Here is a 20,587-nt window from a genome sequence, read left to right on the forward strand (position 1 = left end):
GAAGGGCAGCTGGATATTTAGTTTTTATTGCAGCTTCTTGTGATTATGACTAAAGCTTCTGTGGACATTTGAGTACAGGTCCTTGTATGGACATATGTTTTCGTTTCTCTTAGATAAATACCTAGGAGTGGGATTGCTGGGTCTTATGGTAAGTGTGTATGTTTCACTTGAAACTGCCAAATTCTTTTCCAAAGTGACTGTGCCATTTTTGCATTCCCTCTAGGGGTGTGTTCCAGTTGCTCCACATCTTCTCTCAACACAGTATTATCAGTCCTTTTAGTCGTTCTGGTGGTTGTGGAGTGGCACATCATTGTGGTTTGACTTACATTTAGTTAATGGTACTGACCATCTTGTCATGTGTTTGTCATTGTCATATCTCATTTGGTTACGTGTTGAAATCATTTGCCTATTTAAAAATTGTGTTCTTTAATGTTGAGCTGTAGAAATTTAATATGTTATAGACAAATCTTTCATTAGATATATTATTGCAAAATCTTTTTCTCAGTATAAGGTTTGCCTTCTTATTTAAACTGTTTAGTTTTGCTAATTAAACTTTTAAGATTATTGCCAATTCACATGTGGTTGTAAGAATTAATAGACTCCTGTATCTTTTAATCAGTTTCCTCTAATAACATCTTGCAAAACTGTACAGTATCACAACCCGAATATTGACACTGGTACAGTTCACTGATCGTATTCAGATTTTCCCAGTTTCACTTGTACTAGCACACGTGTGTATGCTTGTGTTTAGTGTTACACAGTATTATCACATTGGAAGATTTGTAAATTCACTGCCGTAGTCAAAATACAGAACATCACTGCAGGGATCCTTCATGTTTTTCATTTGTAATCATAATCATCTCCTTCCTGTGCACCTCCCCCTACTAACCCCTAGTAATGATGAATCTGTTCTATACTTGAATAAAATCTTTTATTTTCAAAAATTCATATAAGTGGAGTCATATATGTAGATAACCTTTGGGAATTAGCTTCTTTCCATTCAGTCTGATTTTCTTGAGAGCCATCCAAGTTGTTGCACGTATCAGTGAGTGAAGTGAAAGTTGCTCAGTCATGTCCAGCTCCTTGTGACCCCATGGACTATACAGACCATGGAATTCTCAGGCTAGAATACTGGAGTGAGTAGCCGTTCCCTTCTCCAGGGAGCAAACCGAGGTCTCCCGCGTTGCAGGCTGATTCTTTACCAGCTGAGCCGCAAAGGAAGCCCACATGTATCAGTAGTTCATTCCATTTTGTTGCTGAATAGTATTTCATGGAATGGGGATGAACCACGGTTTATTTAACCATTCACCCATTGAAGGATGTATGGGTTATTTCCAGTTTTTGTTTATGCAACAAACATTTGTCTACAAGTTTCTGCATGAGATATGTTTTTTGTTACTCTGGGATAAATGAGCATGAGTGCAGTTGCTGGATCATATGGTAAGTACTTTTTAGTTCTACAGGAAAACGATAGACTGTTTTCCAGAGTGGCTGTACCAGTTTGCCTTTCCACCAGCAGTGTGTGAGTGATCCAGGTCCTCTGTGTCCTCAACCACCACGGGTGTTATCACTGTTGTTTGGAGAGAGGACATTATGCTGGTGTGTAGTGATAGCACAACGTGGTTTTAGTTTGAATTTCCCAAACAGCTCATGGTGTGAAACATCCTTTATTTGTTATCTGTAAATGCTCTAGTGAAATATCTTTTCATGCCCTTTGTCCATTTTCTAATTGGATTGTTTGGATTTTTACTGATGTGTTTGGAAATTTCTTTATATAGTTTAGATACTAATTCCCCTCTCTCCCCGCTGGCCCAGATACGTACTTTGCTAATACTTTCTTATACTTTGTAGCTTGTTTTTTTACATTCCCTTCACATGGTCTCTTGTACAGTAGATATTTTTAAATTTTGATGAAGTCCAATTTTTTTTTTCTGAATTGTACTTTTAACTTCAAATCATAACTCCTTGCTTACTGCAAAGAACTAATAAGTGAATTCTGTAAGTGGGTGGTTGCAGTACCAGATCAGCATAAACAATTCAGTCACATTTTTGTGTATTAGGAATGAGTATATGGAAACATACACTGTGTGGATAAACATATAAACGCATAAACATATACTGTGTGGATCATAACAAACTGTGGAAAATTCTTAAAGATGGAAATACCAGACCACTTTACCTGCCTCCTGAGAAATCTGTATGCAGGTCAAGAAGCAACACTTAGAACTGAACATGGAACAACAGACTGGTTCCATTTTGGGAAAGGAGTACATCAGTGCACTGTATATTGTCACCCTGCTTATTTAACTTATATGCAGAGTACATCATGAGAAATGCTGGACTGGATGAAGCACAAGCTGGAATCAAGATTGCTGGGAGAAATATCAATAACCTCAGATATGCAGATGACACCACCCTTATGGCAGAAAGTGAAGAACTAAAGAGCCTCTTGTTGAAAGTGAAAGAGGAGAGTGAAAAAGTTGGCTTAAAACTCAACACTTAAAAAACTAAGATCTGGTCCCATCACTTCATGGCAAATAGATGGGGAAGCAGTGGAAACAGTGAGAGACTATTTTTTTGGGCTCTAAAATCATTGCAGATGGTGACTGCAGCCATGAAATTAAAAGACACTTACTCTTTGGAAGAAAAGCTATGACCAACCTAGACAGCATATTAAAAAGCAGAGACATTACTTTGCCAACAATGGTCCATCTAGTCAAAGTTATGGTTTTTCCAGTAGTCATGTATGGATGTGAGAGTTGGACTATAAAGAAAGCTGAGTGCCGAAGAATTGATGCTTTTGAACTGTGGTGTTGGAGAAGACTCTTGAGAGTCCCTTGGACTGCAAGGACATCAAACCAGTCAATCCTAAAGGAAATCGGTCCTGAATATTCATTGGAAGGACTGATGCTGAAGCTGAAACTCCAGCACTTTGGCCACCTGATGCAAAGAACTGACTCGTTGGAAAAGACCCTGATGCTGGGAAAGATTGAAGGCAGGAGGAGAAGGGGATGACAGAGGATGAGATGGTTGGATGGTATCACTGATTCGATGGACATGAGTTTGAGCACGCTTTGGGAGTTGGTGATGGAAAAAGTAATCCTGGAGTGCTGCAGTCCATGGTGTTGTAAAAAGTCAGACACGACAGAGTGACTGAACTGAACTGAACTGAACTGATGTGGAAACAAATTAAAAATACCAGTTCAGATTACTTTAAAAATTAAATACATACACTGATGGAAAAAATCAAAGAAGATTTAAATACATTGAGACATACTGTGTTCACAGGTTGGAAACTCAACATAGTAAAGATGTCAGTTTTCTTTAAATTCATGTACAGTTAATGCAGTTGAAGAATTTTTTGGTGAACTTGCCCAAGAATATTCTAAAATTTATTTGACAAGTCAAAGGAATTAAGAATAGAGAAAGCAATTCTGATCATGAAAGGAATCATTCCATTTCATTTCAAGATTTATGGCCACATTAATCATGACAGTTTAGTAGTGTCAGAGAAGGACACATCAGTAAATAGAGCAGAATGGAAGACTTAGAAATAGCCCCATACGAGCACAGCCGAGTGGTTTCTGACAGAGGTGCAAAGGCAATTCCGTGTTGAATGGATAGTTGAAATGTTGCTGGAGCTGTTGGCTACCCAAAGGCAAAAAATCAATTGACATTGAAATACCCAATGTTTGAAACACAACACAGTTAAAAATCTTCAGGACCTAGGAGCTGGTGAAAAGTTCTTTTTCATGACATCAAAAGCATAAAGAACAAACTTGATAAATGGTACCTCATGAAAATTCAAAATTTTTGCTCTGGTTAAAAACCCTGTTAAGTGAACGGAAAGACAAGCTACAAATTGGAAGGGAGTATATATAAACAAACCATATGTAAAAGAGTTCTGAAAACTCAACATTAAAAGAAAATGATTCCAACTAGAAAATGGGTAAAAGAAATGAAGAGACATTTCACTGAATATGTGTGAATGGCAAATACATGAAAAAATGTTTAACTTCTCTAGCCTTCAAGGAATTGAAAAGGAAGACTTTATCACCATACATCTATTAGAACAACTTGAAGGAACAGTAGACATAATACTAAATAATAAGCTGGAGTGTGGGAGAAAATGCATATCTCTATGGAGATACTGCAGATATTGGTGTATATATGGAGATACATCAATATTGTTGGTATGAATATTAAGTGGGAAACCACTTCAGAAAGTGGTTCAGCTGTTTCTTGAATTGCACATGCAATATTCTTAATAGCTTCATTTTTTAAAGGCCATTCAGTTATAACATTTTTTCTGTCTTGACAGAGGAGTGTGGCCTCTGAAAACACTGCCTTGATTGAGTACCATGGAAAATTGCCTTTTATTTCTGTAAGTTTGCAGTAAGTTTGGAATAAAGGATTAGGAGCTAAAAGGGGAAATATTAGTAGGAATACTGTAACTTTGATAAAGGAAAAAGTCTGCAGAAAGATATACCTTTGGAAAAATACAGATTCCTTAAAGATTTTAAAGCATTCATTATTCCAGCATGACTGGATTTTAGATTTGACTCTTAGTTCGTTAAAATCTTAAAGCTGTAGTGTGTATGGATAGGTAGAAAGGTAGGACTGAAATGTAGAGAGTAGATAGAGTATGATTTAAAGTTTCAAGTTAAATCACTGACACTATATGTCACTTTCATGTCCTGTTGTAATAGGGTTGACATTTTAGGACATTCTTTTGAATCCAGGGCAGGAAGTTCTGTACACATTGAAAGAATGCTTTAAAAATCACGGTAATTAAGACTGTTAAGCATTGCTATATCATTGATATATTTTGTAGTTGTATATGGATTTCTCAAATAATTTTCAGAAACTTGATTACTGAATTTCCCATTTTCTGGGAAGTCACTACAGTTTTGGTGTCCGATTTGGGCTTGAGTTCCTGGTGTGTGAGTTTCTAGCAGGATGCCTTTTATGAACTATTTATCATCTTGAAGCTTACTTTAATAGAGTTGTTAAGGAGGATTAATGGCATAATAAATAGTGTGTCTGGTGATTGGTCAGCACAATGCCTGAGACACAGAAAGCATTAAGAAACTGTTAACTTCTCTTACTACCCAGAAGCAGCTTTTCAAACTCAGTGGCATACAGATGTAGTTCCGTGTTTTGTTAGTCTAGAGCTATTTGTTAATGAGTATTGTGGCAGTATAGCCAACTGTTTTGATTAGATGAGTATAGTTAGGTGAGGGCTGACAAAGTTTTGGAGGTGAGGTGCCAAGTTTCAGTATTAACCACCTTCACCTTCCCTTCTCACCCTGTTAGACTTCTGTTTTGTGAAATGTTGGCAGGGCTGCCTTTGGAGATAGTGCTGGTTGATCTCAAGCTGGGCCAGATGGCTGATGCTGGGCCAGGCTGAGGTTCCTGTTACCTGATGAGACCTGAGGTTTGGCCTTGATTCTTCCCGTCCCCATTCTGTGTACATTCAGTTAGTCACTGGTGGTGCTGATTGATCCCTTAGTATTTACCTGACTCATAGGTCTTCATCTTGCCTGCCAGTGCTGCAAGTCAGGAGTTTGTCATCCCAATTAACTGTAAAAGCTTCCTACCTTTTCTTGCTTCTTAACTAGTTGGGATTCTGCCCTGTCATTTATACCAGAGGCAGCTTTCTAAAATGCAAATTTGATTATGTCAGCAGGGTTAAGATCTTCCAACTTCAGAATCAGAGCTTCCTGGGTTCAAGTCCCGTCTCTGCCTTGTCTGATTCTGGACAAGTTCTCTGTGCTTCAATTTCTTCATTTATTAAAAAAAGAAAAACAGTTCAAATCTGACTTGCAGTCACCTGGGAAGATAGCTAAACATACATTGCCTAGCTCCCACCCCAGATTCTGGTTCCCTAGATCTTGAGTGGGATTAAGAAATCAGTAGCCTGTAAAAAAGCTTCTCAATTGGTTCAGATACCCTTTTTTGAGTCCTCCTGAGGCCCTGTGCGTGTTATTACCTTTAGGTTTTTGCGCTCATTGTGTCTGATACATGGGCCTCCTTTGCCTGGTTAACTTCTTTTTTCCTTCAGTAACTCGGGTCAGAGTTTCCCTCAGCTGTGAAGTATCTGACTTTCTCTTTCTTGATTTGGTTCTTTGGAAAGTTACCACCAGTACAGCGGTTCTGTGTTCTGTAATCTCCCTCAAATACACTGTCTAAAATATAGGACAAAAGGGAACACATTCAATTCTGATGTGTCACTTAGAGGCATTAAATTCCGTTATTTTGTGGCGTTTAGCATTTTGCAGTTCCTGATTTACTCATTTTCTCTCTCGCTGTCTCTCCTTGAAGCTTCTTGAGTATAAATTCTGTGTCCTCAGTGTCTTGCCACCTAATCTTAAAATTTGTTGTTGTTGTTTAGTTGCTAATTGTGCTTGACTCTTTGTGATCTCACGGACTGTAGCTCACCAGGTTCCTTCTTTCCGTGGGATTTCCTAGGCAAGAATACTGGAGTGAGTTGTCATTTCCTTCTCCAGATCTTAAAATTACGTATTTCATATTAGGAATTGTTTTTGTTGAAGTGAAGCATCTTTGCAAAAAGGCACCCACCAGTGGAGGCCATGTTGCATGAGGTCCTTGTTTTCTTATTGCATCATTATTTGAATTCATACACCTTTTCTACCTGTGTGTCTCAGACTGACCTCCTTTGTTTTCTGTAGGTTTTAATGGAATTTAGTTTGTTTTGCTCTAAATAAAATTATATTGGTAGATGAGGATATTGGGGGATGGAACCAGAAATGAAACCAGGAATGTAAAAGGTGGTGAGCAGGTTTAGTTCTGGATTTGGGGGCTGTTCTGTGTGTTTTATTTACTCAGTCCTTCCTAATTTATTAGATTTGGATGTGTGGTCATGAGTTGCTGAAAGCACTCAAACTTTTTTGCATCTTTGTTTCCCCTCGATGAAAGTTCCTTTCAACTCTAAAATTTCTACTTTTCCAAGTAAAGCTGCAAAGATTTCCAAAGATTTAGGTTTTACTGACAATCAAGTAATAATATTTTTCTCTTTTAAGTTCTTTTCATTTATAAGTAACTCCATTCAGATATTCACACACACAAAAGAAACTTTGGTATCAACAAAAGTGAATTTCCTTTTCTTCTTTAGGGTTACTTGAACACAAGCATGAATTTCCTTTTCTTGATTACCTAGATTTTCTCCCTGGAGCTCTTCATTACGACTCTTTCTGGGTTTGAGCGTAACTCACACTTTATTGAAGTGGATGCAGAGAGTCTGAGTAAATAAAACCCAAGTGTTGTCATGAAAGACCTTGTCAAGTGATTTTTTTTCAGTGGGCTGCCAATGCATGAAAAATGCTAAAATGAAGAGAAAATTTTATGTAAGTGAATGTGGTAGATTTATTATTTTTCTCTTGAGTAACACTTGGGTCTCCTTTGTTTTCATTAAGTGCCAAGGATGACATTGATCTTGATGCCTTGGCTGCAGAAATAGAAGGAGCTGGTGCTGCCAAGGAGCAAGAACCTCAAAAGGCAAAGGGGAAAAAGAAAAAGGAGAAAAAAAGACAAGACTTTGAGTAAGTAGATTTTAAATATATTTGATTTTTCTTAGCTTTGGTGCTAGATTTACTTATTAAACTGATTCAGTATCTCAAACTGTATTTTAACCCGTTTCCAGTGAAGATGATATCCTGAAAGAACTGGAAGAATTGTCTTGGGAAGCTCAAGGCATCAAAGCTGACAGAGAGCCTGCTGCGGTCAAGGTGAGATACAGATCACTGCTACTTGTTCATGCTTCTTCCTAGCTCCGTTTTTAGGCACTGCCTTTGGAAATTTTTGAGCAATGTATTATGTTGGTTAGAAGTTTCTAGCTGATACCAAAGGGGGAAAACAGTTTCTAGGAAAGCAATAATAAATTTTGAAGTCTTTCACAGATATAAAGATACTTTATTTGGGAATCTAAAGCTGTTTCACTTTATATTGCCAGTTTATAAAATTGGTACATTTGGAAATACAACATTTCACAACTCTACCTCCATTTTCTATATTATTTCCTTTCCATCCTTTGAAATTGGATGAGCCTCAGAGTAATGAGAGAGGGGTAGATATTTTTTCTTTCAATTTTCCCCGAAGGTTTTTTATGCCATATGAGGAAGATAGTGAGCTGGACTGTGATTAATGTCTGCTTCAGAGCACTGGGTTCCAAAACTTCCAGTGACTGTGAGATGTGCTTGAGTCCCAGGCCAGCTGCTGGGACTTGCTTGAGTTTTATATTCTTATAAAAGAGCCGTAGTTTAAAATTCTTTTGATAGTTTTTTCCATGTGTACTTAATGAAGTACATGACTTTGAACAGCTTCAGTTAAAAATAAAATATAATGCTGTTAATATTTCTAACAGTGGACATGTTTTAGCCAACAGAAAATAATGAAGATGAACCCATCTCAAAACAAGATAAGAAAAAGAAAGGACAGAAAGGCAAAAAACAGAGTTTTGAAGATAATGATAGTGAAGAATTGGAAGAAAAAGATTCAAAGTCAAAAAAGACTGCAAAACCCAAAGTGGAAATGTACTCTGGGAGTGATGATGATGATGATTTTAATAAACTATCCAAAAAAGCAAAGGGGAAAGCTCAGAAATCAAATAAGAAGCGTGATGCATCAGAAGAGGATGAGGATAACAGTAAAAGAATTAAAGAGCGTATGAGAGCACATTCTTCTGGTGAAAGTGGTGATGAATCAGATGAATTTTTGCAATCCAGGAAAGGACAGAAAAAAAATCAGAAAAACAAGCCAGGTCCTACTGTCGAGAGTGGAAATGAAGATGATGACTCGTCCTTCAAAATTAAGACAGTGGCTCAAAAGAAGGCAGAGAAGAAAGAGCGTGAGAGAAAAAAACGGGATGAAGAAAAGGCAAAACTTCGGAAGCTGAAAGAAAAAGAAGAGCTGGAGTCTGGTAAAAAGGATCTGGGTAAACCAAAAGAATCTCAGCGGAAACCTGAGGAGGAAGCTCTGAAATCCAAAGTGACACTTGACTCTGGGGCAGCTCCTGCCTCTGAAGAGAAAGGAGAGGGTCCCATAGGCGCAGAAGGTTGGTAATAATATTGACAGAAGGGCCAGAGGCTTGGATTCATAATTAGTTCCTTTGTTTATTTGCTGTGCTGGGTTTTCGTTGCTATGCACAGACTTTCTGTAGTTGCGACGAACAGGGGATACTCCCTTACTTGTGGTGTGTGGGCTTCTCATTGTGGTGGCTTCTCTTGTTGCAGAGCACAGGAGGTCCTAGGAGCTTGGGCTCAGTGATTGTGGAGCATGGGTTTAGTTGCCTCGTAGCATGTGGGATCTTCCTGGGCCAGGGATTGAACCCTGTCCCCTGCTTTGGCAGGAAGATTCTTAAACACTGGACCACTGGGGAAGTCTTCAGTTAATCTGAATTTTGATTGTTATGCTTCAAAGTCATTTGTTATTTGTCCTTGGTTATAAAGGTACTGAGTTGTAAGATGCATAAAAAAAATTAGTCTAAGTACTCGTTTTAAATTGATTTTTGTTGCTAAACATGTATGTAGTATAAAGTATCTTCCAAATGAGTTGTACACAAACTAGGATTTTTGTGGAATTTCACTTTGGAAAACAATTTTTTGCTGCTGATGAAGACTGGAAGTTGCTTAATGAAAAATTTATTGTTCCTTTTGATAACTCAGTGTGAGATGATACCTGAATTCTCTCCTGTTATCAAAAACCTAATTCAGGTTTTTAAATGAAAATGAAATGGAAAAGCAATATACTAAAATTAGTTAATGTCTTTTAAGGAATAGTGAGCCATGTTTTTGTACCAGAACCCGTTAACAAAAAAAAGCTATCTAGTTAAACTTCCTCCTCTTATTCAGAATGAAAACAAAGATCAAGTGATTTACATAATTTTTCCTTTAGACTGGAAAACTTTTAATGGGAAAATTGGCATAGCTTTTAAACTTCTCAAATTCTTACTGTCTGGACATCTTTGAGGAGAACCATCATGAATGTAGCTTCAGAATCTTTCATTCTTCAGTATAATGCTAAAGAGTTCTTGGGACATATTTGTATTTTTGTGTTTTATCCTAGTATCTGTCCCCTTAAGGTAGGCTTCTTATCATCTCCATCTTACAGAAGCATTAGGTACAGTGTATCTTCTCCCTTCTGACAGCATCTTCCTGTCTTCTCGAATCCCTTAGGATAACTCAGAGTAACACCAGCATCATAGGCGTCTAAGGAAGCCAGCTGGGTGGTTCTGAGCTGCACCAGCTCCTCCCAAGTGCTCAGGAGGCCTTGATGCCTAACGACCTTAGTCTGCTGCTGGCCCATTGTAGTCCCTGGATTCTAGGGTTTGCTCACCCCTGTTGTAGGAAGTGACTTAAAAATACTCTTTGCCTCTTTTTTTGGTAGATGACAATGAAGGAGACAAAAAGAAAAAAGATAAGAAGAAAAAGAAAGGAGAAAAGGAAGAAAAGGAGAAAGAAAAGAAGAAAGGACCTAGCAAAGCCACAGTTAAGGCTATGCAAGAAGCTCTGGCTAAGCTTAAAGAAGAGGAGGAAAGACAGAAGAGAGAGGAGGAAGAACGGATAAAACGGCTTGAAGAGTTAGAAGCCAAGCGTAAAGAAGAGGTATGTTTTTGTGAAGTTGCTGACATTGACACATTCTACTTAAATTCTCTTCTCATAACACATCTCTAGCTTTCTAATTGTAAAACTTTCTTAGTTACATGGTAGTTCAGTTACATTATTGTTCAGATATAGATAATAAGATAAGTACAGAAAATCCTGCCTTATTTCCTCGGGTACAGACAGGAGTTGCTTTTACATTGTTACCCTCACGTGATACTAATTATACTCATTATGTACATTGAAAATACTTTCATTGGGAAGTTCCTAACATGATACTCTGCATGTATCTCAAGAGCTTTGTTAGAAATTTGGGGTGTTTGCTTTTAAATTTTGTAATTTGTTAAGCTAATACAGTTTTGTCTGCTATGTCTTCTTTTATAGGAAAGATTGGAACAAGAAAAAAGAGAAAGGAAAAAGCAAAAAGAAAAGGAAAGGAAAGAACGCTTGAAAAAAGAGGGGAAACTTTTAACTAAATCCCAGAGAGAAGCCAGAGCCAGAGCCGAAGCTACCCTTAAACTTTTACAAGCTCAGGGTAGGTGGTGTTCTTAATTAACTGAACAGTCCAGAGAGTTCTCTCAAGCAGTTATCTCTGTAGCGGTCAAAAGGAGAATTGAATTGAGATAGAAGGAGAATTTCTGTGAAAAGGCTATGAAAAAGTCCAGTGGTGTAAGTAGGTGAGATAATTTCATTATTTCAGGAGATGAACTGTGTACTGTGATAAATTTGCATGTTAAATAATAGTTTGTAAATGAAAATACAGAATAGTGAATCGAGGTCCCATGTATGCGTCACTGAGTTTTAACACTTAGCATTCTTATTTTGTTCCCCTCTCACTCCCCCACCACCACTCTAGAGTATTTTAAAGTGAATTACAGAAGTTAGTATTATTCTCCTCACAGGTTACTTTAGTATGTGTCTCTAACAGGAGATTTTCCTTTTTAACACAGTATAGTATGTATTATTATATTTAACAAAATTCCTTGATTTCTTGATTTTGTCCATGACTGTGTTTTTTTCACTTGTCTCCAAAACATCATTTATAGATTTGTTCAGATCAGGATCCAGATTAGATTCTAGTATTGCATCTGGTTGATAATGTGATTTGGTTGATTGGATTGATACTGCTGTTTTTGGCATGGATTTATTTGTTCAAGATACTGGATTTTTTTCCTAGAATTTTCCCTGTTCTGAATTTATCTAATTGCATTCTACTGGTGTTGGCTAATTTATTTCTCTGTACCTTATAATTTTTAGATCTAGCAGGCTGGCTGCTACTTAGCAGTGCTGTGTAGCGCCCAGTGCCTCATGTGAGGAGGCATGTGATCTGGTTGTCTTGCTTCTAATGATGTCAACGTTGATCATTGAGTTTAACCTTTGGTAGCCTTGTCTATTACAGAAGTACTTCATTGACTTTTCATCTAATAATTTAAATTCCAATTGGTGATCATTGCCTATATCCTGTATTTCATTAGGAATTGCAGAATTGTGATAGGAAAACCAGGAAATATGCTTAATTCTTTCCCTTTCTTCACTGATTTACAAAATAATAATTTGCTTTCCCCACAACCTCCAAAGCTAACCAGTGAGTTTAATTTTGTTTTGGATGTAGAACACTTCATCTTAATGGAATTTTATATAATTGATATGTTTTCATCTCCTGAAGTTATTTACATTTTGGATATTCTAATTAGATGCTATTTTTGGCTAGGAGGAGGTCAGTCAGGTTGGTCCCTATGACTTTTTCATTTGACTACAGTGTTCTTGGGCCCTTCCTTGCTTTCTGACACTATGAGATAGCTCAGGTTCACCTTGTACATTTTCTTCTCTAGACCTTGAAATCAACCGTTTACCCAAGGAAGTTGGTTCCTTTTAGTTTAGATTCCATAATACGAACATTTCATTAATTGTGTCTTTGACAGGTAAGATGATTTAAAATAGTGTCTTTGCTCCATTGAGAAGAATGTTTTGGGATTTCTCTTTATGTCTTGTCCCTGCATTCCACAGGTTTTATATTATAGTAATTTTGGTACTTACACTATAATTAAAATAATAGCTACCATTTATTAATGTATTTAGTATATAACTGATGCTATTTTTGACATTATTTCTTCATAAAAGTCTTCATTTCCATCATATAGATGAAAAAATGGAGACTCAGGAAACTTGAACAGCTTGCCTGAGGTCCTGGAGCTGAGATTTAACTTATCTGTGGGACTTCCTCTATGTTATGTTCAGGTGGAAGCAGTAAATTTAGAGGAACACAGGACTGAGATTTCAGAAAGTTTTATTTTTAACTGGGAATATAGCTTTTAAAAAAAATGAAACTAAAGAACAGATTCGAGTACAACTAGCAAATCCAAATATTGGATTTAACTGATAGCTCTCTGACAGACTAAAAGCTCTCATGGAGAAGTTGGGATGGGGCCATACAGAAAGTGGCATGCCAGTCTCAGAAATGCTCTTTTATGAAGTAGTTTGACTTGCGTTTATAAGATGAAAATTAAAATTATGAACTTGGCATCAGTCTTTAGGTTAGGATAGGCTTGGAAGAGGTGGGGTCTCGTGTGGCATCTCTAGCCTCAGTCTCCTTTATTCTTCATAATGTTGCCCAGTGTTTGCCCTCTTATGGGCTATGTATTGTCTGTTAATAAAAAAAAAAATCCAAACTTCTTAGCCGGGCATTAAAGGTCCTCCACAAGTCTGCTCGTTGAGTCACTTCAAGGAAGAAATGTTACATGTTATGTCTGACCATATCTTTGGAAGCCACCTTGTTAGATAAATATTATTTACTATGTTCATTACCTAGGACTATATATATAATTTATTCATTGAGCTAAAAAATGTGTTCTTAGAGAGTGTATCTGCAGATATTTTCAGATAATGACCTTGAATTGTGTAGCAGGTTATCTTTTTGATCTGTTCATAGCTTTTAGCCTGTAACTACTGAGCATATAGCAAGTACACATTCCTTAAAAGACACAAACTACCACAACTCAAATACATAACCTGGATAGTCCTGTATCTATTTAAAAATATACTCCTATCTATTTACATTTTAGCTCAGTTAAAAATTTACAATAAAGAAAACTTTATGCCTCTATGATTTCACTTGGGAATTCTAACAAATATTTAGGGAAGAAATATTGCCAGTTATGAACATTATCTTCCAGAATCACCCAACTCCTGAGGACAGCATTATCCTTATGTCATAGTGAGACAAAGACATTACAAGAAAGGAATTGTGGATCAATATCCCTCATGAACAGAGATGCAGGTTTCTCAGCAGAGTATTAGCAGTGTGATTCCAGCCATGCAGTTGTCCCTTGTGCAGTCTAGGAGTCAGGGCAGCTCTCCATGCAGTCAGCAATTTGTGGACATTCATAGTTGGCCCTCTGTAGCCACGGTCTATCCACATACTGAACCAGTAGTGGATCTTGTAGTACTGTAGTATTCCGTGAAAAAATGTGAGTCCAAGTATCCGTGTAGTTCAAACCTGTGTTATTCAAGGGTCAACTATATAAACATACTTATGTGCATATGTTTATGTATATATTTAGGGACAGTCTGTCATGACCCAGTGGATTTTACCTTGGTAGTGCAGGGGTGTTCAGTATTTAAAAATCAAGAAATAGTTCACCATATTAATAGACTAAAGAAAATCTACATGATCGTCTCAATATACAGAAGGATCATTTCAAAAAATTCAGTATTCATATATAATAAGAATCCACAAACTGGGGATAGAAGAGAACTTCCTTCCCTGATATAAGACATTTACAAAAAATATGCAATTATTACACTTACTTTTAAATGACTGAATACTAATAAACTCTAATATTGAGATTAAGGCAAGGGTATGCACTCTCATCACAATCATTCCACATTGGTCTGGAATGTCGTGATTCAGGCAGTTAGGCAAAAAATAAGGCCTGCAGATTGGTAAGAAATAGTCTATTCATAGATGCCAGTTGTCTACATAGAAAATTCCATGGTATCTATCCCCCACAAAATCCTATAGCTAGTAAGTGGGGTTAAGAAGATTATAGATAGGCCAGTATGCATATATCAACTATTTCTATATGCTAGTAATTAACGCTAGTAAGTGAGGTTAAGAAGATTATAGATAGGCCAGTATGCAAATATCAACTATTTCTATATGCTAGTAATTAACATAAAAATACTAACAGTATAAAATTAACAGTACTATTTATAGTAGTACCCCCCCATAAAAGAAATTGAAATACTTAGTTAAAATTCTAGTATTTGTGGAATCTATATGCTGAAAACTGTAAAATACTGATGAAAATAATCAAAGGCCTATGTAAATGGAGAGATGTTGCTTTTGCAGAGTCAAATGCAACAAATGCAAGCAGTCAAATCTGCTTTTGCAGATGTTGCTTTTTGCAGTGTGATATTGTTAAGATACCACTTCTCCCAAACTGATTTGTAGATTCAGTGCAATCTCAGTCAGAATTACAGCAGAATATTTGAAAGAACCTTGGAAGACTCACAATATCCAATTTCAAGACTGGCTGTAAAAATACAACAATCACAGTGTGATACTGGTTAAAGGGTAAACGAAGAGGTCAATAGAACAGAACAGAATAGTCTGTCTGGTCAGGTTTTCTTTGTTGTGATAAGTTCAGTTCAGTCTAGTCGCTCAGTCATGTCCGACTTTGCGACCCCGTGGATTACAGCACCCCAGGCCTCCCTGTCCATCACCAACTCCTGGAGTCTACTCAGACTCAAGTCCTTTGAGTTGGTGATGACATCCAACCACCTCATCCTTGTCGTCCCCTCTCCCGTCTTCAATCTTTCCCAGCATCAGGGTCTTTTCAAATGAGTCAGTTCTTCGCATCAGGTGGCCAAAGTATTGGGAGTTTCAGCTTCAACATCAGTCCTTCCAGTGAATATTCAGGACTGATTTCCTTTAGGATGGACTGGTTGGATCTCCTTGCAGTCCAAGGGACTCTCAAGAGTCTTCTCCAACACCACAGTTCAAAAGCATCAATTCTTCAGCGCTCAAGTTTCTTTATACTCCAACTCTCACATCCATACATGACTTCTAGAAAAACCATAGCTTTGACTAGATGGACCTTTGTTGGCAAAGTAATGTCTCTGCTTTTGAATATGCTATTTAGGTTGGTCATAAATTTTCTTCCAAGGAGCAAGTATCTTTTAACTTCATGGCTGCAGTCACCATCTGCAGTGATTTTGGAGCCCCTGAAAATAAAGTCTCTCACTGTTTCCCCATCTATTTGCCATGAAGTGCCATGATCTTATGGCATGATCTTAAGACCAGATGCCATGATCTTTGTTTTCTGAATGTTGAGCTTTAAGCCAACTTTTTCACTCTCCTCTTTCACTTTCATCAAGAGGTTTTTTAGTTCCTCTTCACTTTCTGCCATAAGAGTGGTATCATCTGCATATCTGAGGTTATTGATATTTGTCCTGCAATCTTGAATCCAGCTTGTGCTTCTTCCAGCCCAGCATTTCTCATGATGTACTCTGCATATAAGTTCAATAAACAGGGTGACAATATACAGCCTTGACATACTCCTTTTCCTATTTGGAACCAGTCTGTTGTTCATGTCCAGTTCTAACTCTTGCTTCCTGACCTGCATACAGATTTCTCAAGAGACAGGTCAGGTGGTCTGGTATTCCCATCTCTTTCAGGATTTTCCACAGTTTGTGGCGGTCCACACAGTCAAAGGCTTTGGCATAGTTAATAAAGCAGAAATAGATGTTTTTCTGGAACTCTCTTGCTTTTTTGATGATCCAGCGGATGTTGGCAGTTTTATCTCTGGTTCCTCTGTCTTTTCTAAAACCAGCTTGAACATCTGGAAATTCACGGTTCATGTACTGCTGAAGCCTGGCTTGGAGAATTTTGAGCATTACTTTACTAGCGTGTGAGATGAACACAATTGTGCAGTAGTTTGAGCATTCTTTGGCATTCATTGCCTTTCTTTGGGATTGGAATGAAAACTGACCTTTTCCAGTCCTGCAGCCACTGCTGAGTTTCCCAAATTTGCTGGGATATTGAGTGCAGTACTTTCACAGCATCATCTTTCAGGATTTGAAATAGCTCAACTGGAATTCCATCACCTCCACTAGCTTTGCTTGTAGTGATGCTTCCTCAGGCCCTCTTGACTTCACATTCCAGGGTGTCTGGCTCTGGTGATCATACCATCGTGATTGGGTTGTGAAGATCTTTTTGTATTATTGTTCTTCTGTGTATTCTTGCCACCTGTTCTTAATATCTTAATATCTTCTGCTTCTGTTAGTCCATACCATTTCTGTCCTTTATTGTGCCCATCTTTGCATGATTTGTTCCCTTGATATATAATTTTCTTGAAGAGATCTCTAGTCTTTCCCATTCTATTGTTTTCTTCTATTTCTTTGCACTGATGACTGAGGAAGGCTTTTTTCTCTCTCCTTGCTATTCTTTGCAACTCTTCATTCAAATGGGTATATCTTTCCTTTTCTCCTTTTCTTTTCCCTTCTCTTCTCTTCACAGCTATTTGTAATGCCTCCTCAGACAATCATTTTGCTTTTTTGCATTTCTTTGTGTCATAGAAAGAGACAATTCAGTAGATAAAATACGGTTTTGCTACAAGTGATAGTGGGATAATTAGACATTTATTTGCAAAAAATAAAATGAAAAACCTGGCCCTCAATCCCACTCATTATATAGAATTTAACTTGTAATGGATTGTAGATCTAAATGTGAAGAACTTTCAGAGGAAAACATAGAAACTCTTTATGAGTTTGTGCTAGGCACGGAGTGCTTAGGTACAACTTCAAAAGCATAATCCATAAAAGGGAAAAAAATGAGAAAATTGAGGAAGTCCAGTTAACAACTGCCGTTCAAAAGACACCATTGAGAGAATATCAAAGATAATACCTAAAAATCACTCATCTGAAAATTGTGTTTATGTGTATATAAAGATAACTCAGAATTCAACAAGAAAAACAATCCTATTTGGAAAGGGGCAAAAAAGGTTGAAGAGACCCTTCACTGAGATACTGTAAGCATGTGGAAGGAATGCTCAACACCATGGTGGTGGTTCAGTCGCTCAGTTGTGTCCGACTCTTGAGACCCCATGGGCTGTAGCCTGCCAGGCTTCTCTGTGTATGGAATTCTCCAGGCAAGAGTACTGGGGTCGGTTGCCATTTCCTTCCATGGGATCTTCCCGACCCAGGAATCAAACCCTGGTCTCCTGCATTGCAGGCAGATTCTTTCCTGACTGAGCTACAAGGGAAGCCATTAGGAAAATTCAAATTAAGACCACTATGAGGTATCACTACACATTTATTAGAATATGTAAATTTAAAAAAACCCCAGCATTTGTCTTTACCAAATGCTGGCAAGAGCAGTTGGAACTCTCATGTGCTACTGATGGGAATGCAGAATTGTAAAGCCACTACAGTTGGCAGTTTCTTACAAATTTAAATACAGTTGACCTCTGAACAACATGGATTTGAATTGTGAGGGTTTTTTTCAATTATAAATACTACAGTACACGATTTGTTATTGGTTGAATCCAAGAATTTGGAAACCATGCATATAGAGGGCTGACTATAGGTCATATGCAGATTTTCAGCTACATGGAGGGTTGGCAGCCCAGAACTACATGTTTTTCAAGGGTCAGCTGTACGTATTTAATGTCCCATCCACTCCATAATGTGTATCCCAGAGAAAACGTTCACACAAAAATCTGCATGCAAATGTTGATAGCAGCTTTATTCATACTGTCAAAAACTAGAAATAACTCAAATGTCTTTTAGCTGCCTATTGAATAAACGGACTGTGGTCCGTCCATACACTGGATTACTGTTTACCATAAGAAACGAAGTATTGATACATATAGTAACGAGGATGATTTGGATCCATTATGATGATAGCCAGACTGTAAAGCTTTATTTCTGTGACTTTCTGGAAGGAGACCATCTTAAGGGATGGAGAACAGATCAGTGGTTGCCAGGGACTTAAGGATGTGAATAGGGTTTAACGTCCCAGAGCAGCCTGGGGTGATGGAACTGTTATGCATCTTCATTATGATGGTAATTGTGTAACTTCAAGCGTTTGTCAAAAGTCAGAGAGCTAGACACCAAAAAGATGGAATTTTAATGCATGTTTAAAATACCTTATGTTGAAAAGAAGGTTTTCCATGAACTTTATATTTTAGGATATGTATCTCTGAGGTGAATAAAATGTTACCTTCTTCAATAGTGTTTCTTAGGTGTCAAGCAAGTAGTATAAACACTGAAATTTTCCAATTTTATCCCTCAGGTGTTGAAGTGCCATCAAAAGACTCTTTGCCAAAGAAGAGGCCAATTTATGAAGATAAAAAGAAGAAAAAACCACCGCAGCAGATGGAAAATAAAGGTTTGCATACAAAACCTGTGATTTAGAAACAGTTTTGCTGGCCTTTTCCCCTATAACCTTAAAAACAGAAGTCTCTTAAAAAGAAGTCTAACCAGAATTGCATATTGAAACCAACCAATTGCATATTGAAACCAACTCTTAATGATATTAATATCATTCTCCACTGATTCAAATGACAGGTTAAGGGAAAAGTATATCTGTTTGTAAAATCTGAGTCCTATGCTATGAATAACTGTTCTTGACTGAAAAAGCATAACTATCATTTCTTTTTTTTGCTGTTTCCTTCTCAACCTTCTGTAATTTTATATTCTAGTCTTGTCGGAAAGAAAAACTAGTTTCCTGTTTGTAAAAAATCATTGTTGGTATTAAATGTTTTGTAAACTTATTAAAGAATTTAGATTGTACTACTGGTGTTTATTCAGTAGTTAACAGAGTATCCTAACAGGAAATGCACTGAAAAGTATTGTTAAGTTGGTTTCTGTTCCTTTTATCAGTTTCTGAACCAGTGGAATTAAGTGCTGCTGCAGAAGTTGTGGAGCAAGGACTACCCGAAAAAGAAGAGACACCGCCTCCTGTTGAACCAGGCCAGTAGTGCTCATGTGTCCTAAGTTGTCTTGGTTGTCACTAGTTTGGAGAAACCAGATGTCTGGCAGAATGGCCTTCTTACTTTGTAGTTCTTTCTTTAAATCATTTCATTTTCTCTGGAAAAATTGTAGAGGTGAGACTTGAATCGCTTTTGTTCTCTACAGTGGTGTTGGAAGTGTTTTATAGAAAGGATTAGAGGTATTTGGATTTTCTCTAATGTTTTTATTTATGGGTCAGGATTCTTAGGTGGTACCAAAAAGACCTAAAGTTCTTTGTTTAAATCCTTTGGAAGCAAATTGGGAGCACTTTTGATTGGAGCTTTTTACTAAAAATCATAAGAATTGACATTTTAAAATCTTCAGAGGTCAGCTTTTGTTTACTAAATTAGTAAGAGGATTCAGTTTACTCATTCTGTGAGTGTATTTTGGGATTGGAGAACATCTCTGGATTTTTTTTATTTCTTTAAACATTGTTCTAATTCGCGAAACTAGGTGTTGCTAGGAGAGCCGGAGGCTGGCTACATTGTATGTTGGGTAAAATCAGGAGAATCTCCGGTGTTTACAGATAGGAGTAGGAGTTGCTTTAGAGAATGTTAAGACTGACCCAGACTGAGGAGAGTTTAGGGGAGAATGGATTCATGTATATGTATGGCTGAGTTCTTTTGCTGTCCTCCTGAAACTATCACAACATCATTAATTGGCTGTACCCCAATACAAAACAAAAGGTTTTTTTTTCTTGAAGATTGACCCACACTTGTGAAAGATACTGGGTTGGCCAATACATTCATTCAGGGTTTAAGACGTTACAGAAAAACACAAATGAACCTTTTGGCTAACCCAGTATTCAGATCAGATCAGATCAGTCGCTCAGTCGTGTCCGACTCTTTGCGACCCCATGAATCACAGCACGCCAGGCCTCCCTGTCCATCACCAACTCCCGGAGTTCACTCAGACTCACGTCCATCGAGTCAGTGATGCCATCCAGCCATCTC

General features: G+C 37.5%; 1 protein-coding gene across 4 annotated transcripts in view; it reads left to right on the top strand.

The window, feature by feature from the left end:
• Nucleotides 1-20,587, top strand: part of EIF5B (eukaryotic translation initiation factor 5B) — a 76,528-nt gene that overhangs the window by 21,966 nt on the left and 33,975 nt on the right. For 3 of the 4 annotated variants that reach the window (XM_061431660.1, XM_061431656.1, XM_061431658.1), the window contains exons 2-8: nt 7,437-7,562; nt 7,664-7,748; nt 8,398-9,073; nt 10,405-10,622; nt 11,004-11,154; nt 18,916-19,011; nt 19,506-19,595. In XM_061431660.1, coding sequence (XP_061287644.1) covers nt 8,551-9,073; nt 10,405-10,622; nt 11,004-11,154; nt 18,916-19,011; nt 19,506-19,595 — 1,078 coding nt within the window. In that variant the 5' untranslated portion in view covers nt 7,437-7,562; nt 7,664-7,748; nt 8,398-8,550. Of the gene's footprint in view, nt 1-4,346; nt 4,385-7,436; nt 7,563-7,663; nt 7,749-8,397; nt 9,074-10,404; nt 10,623-11,003; nt 11,155-18,915; nt 19,012-19,505; nt 19,596-20,587 lie in introns of those variants that run through there. The other variant, XM_061431659.1, reaches the window with a different exon arrangement.

Source organism: Bos javanicus, chromosome 11 (genome assembly GCF_032452875.1).
Source record: "Bos javanicus breed banteng chromosome 11, ARS-OSU_banteng_1.0, whole genome shotgun sequence".
NCBI classification, from domain to species: Eukaryota; Metazoa; Chordata; class Mammalia; order Artiodactyla; family Bovidae; genus Bos; species Bos javanicus.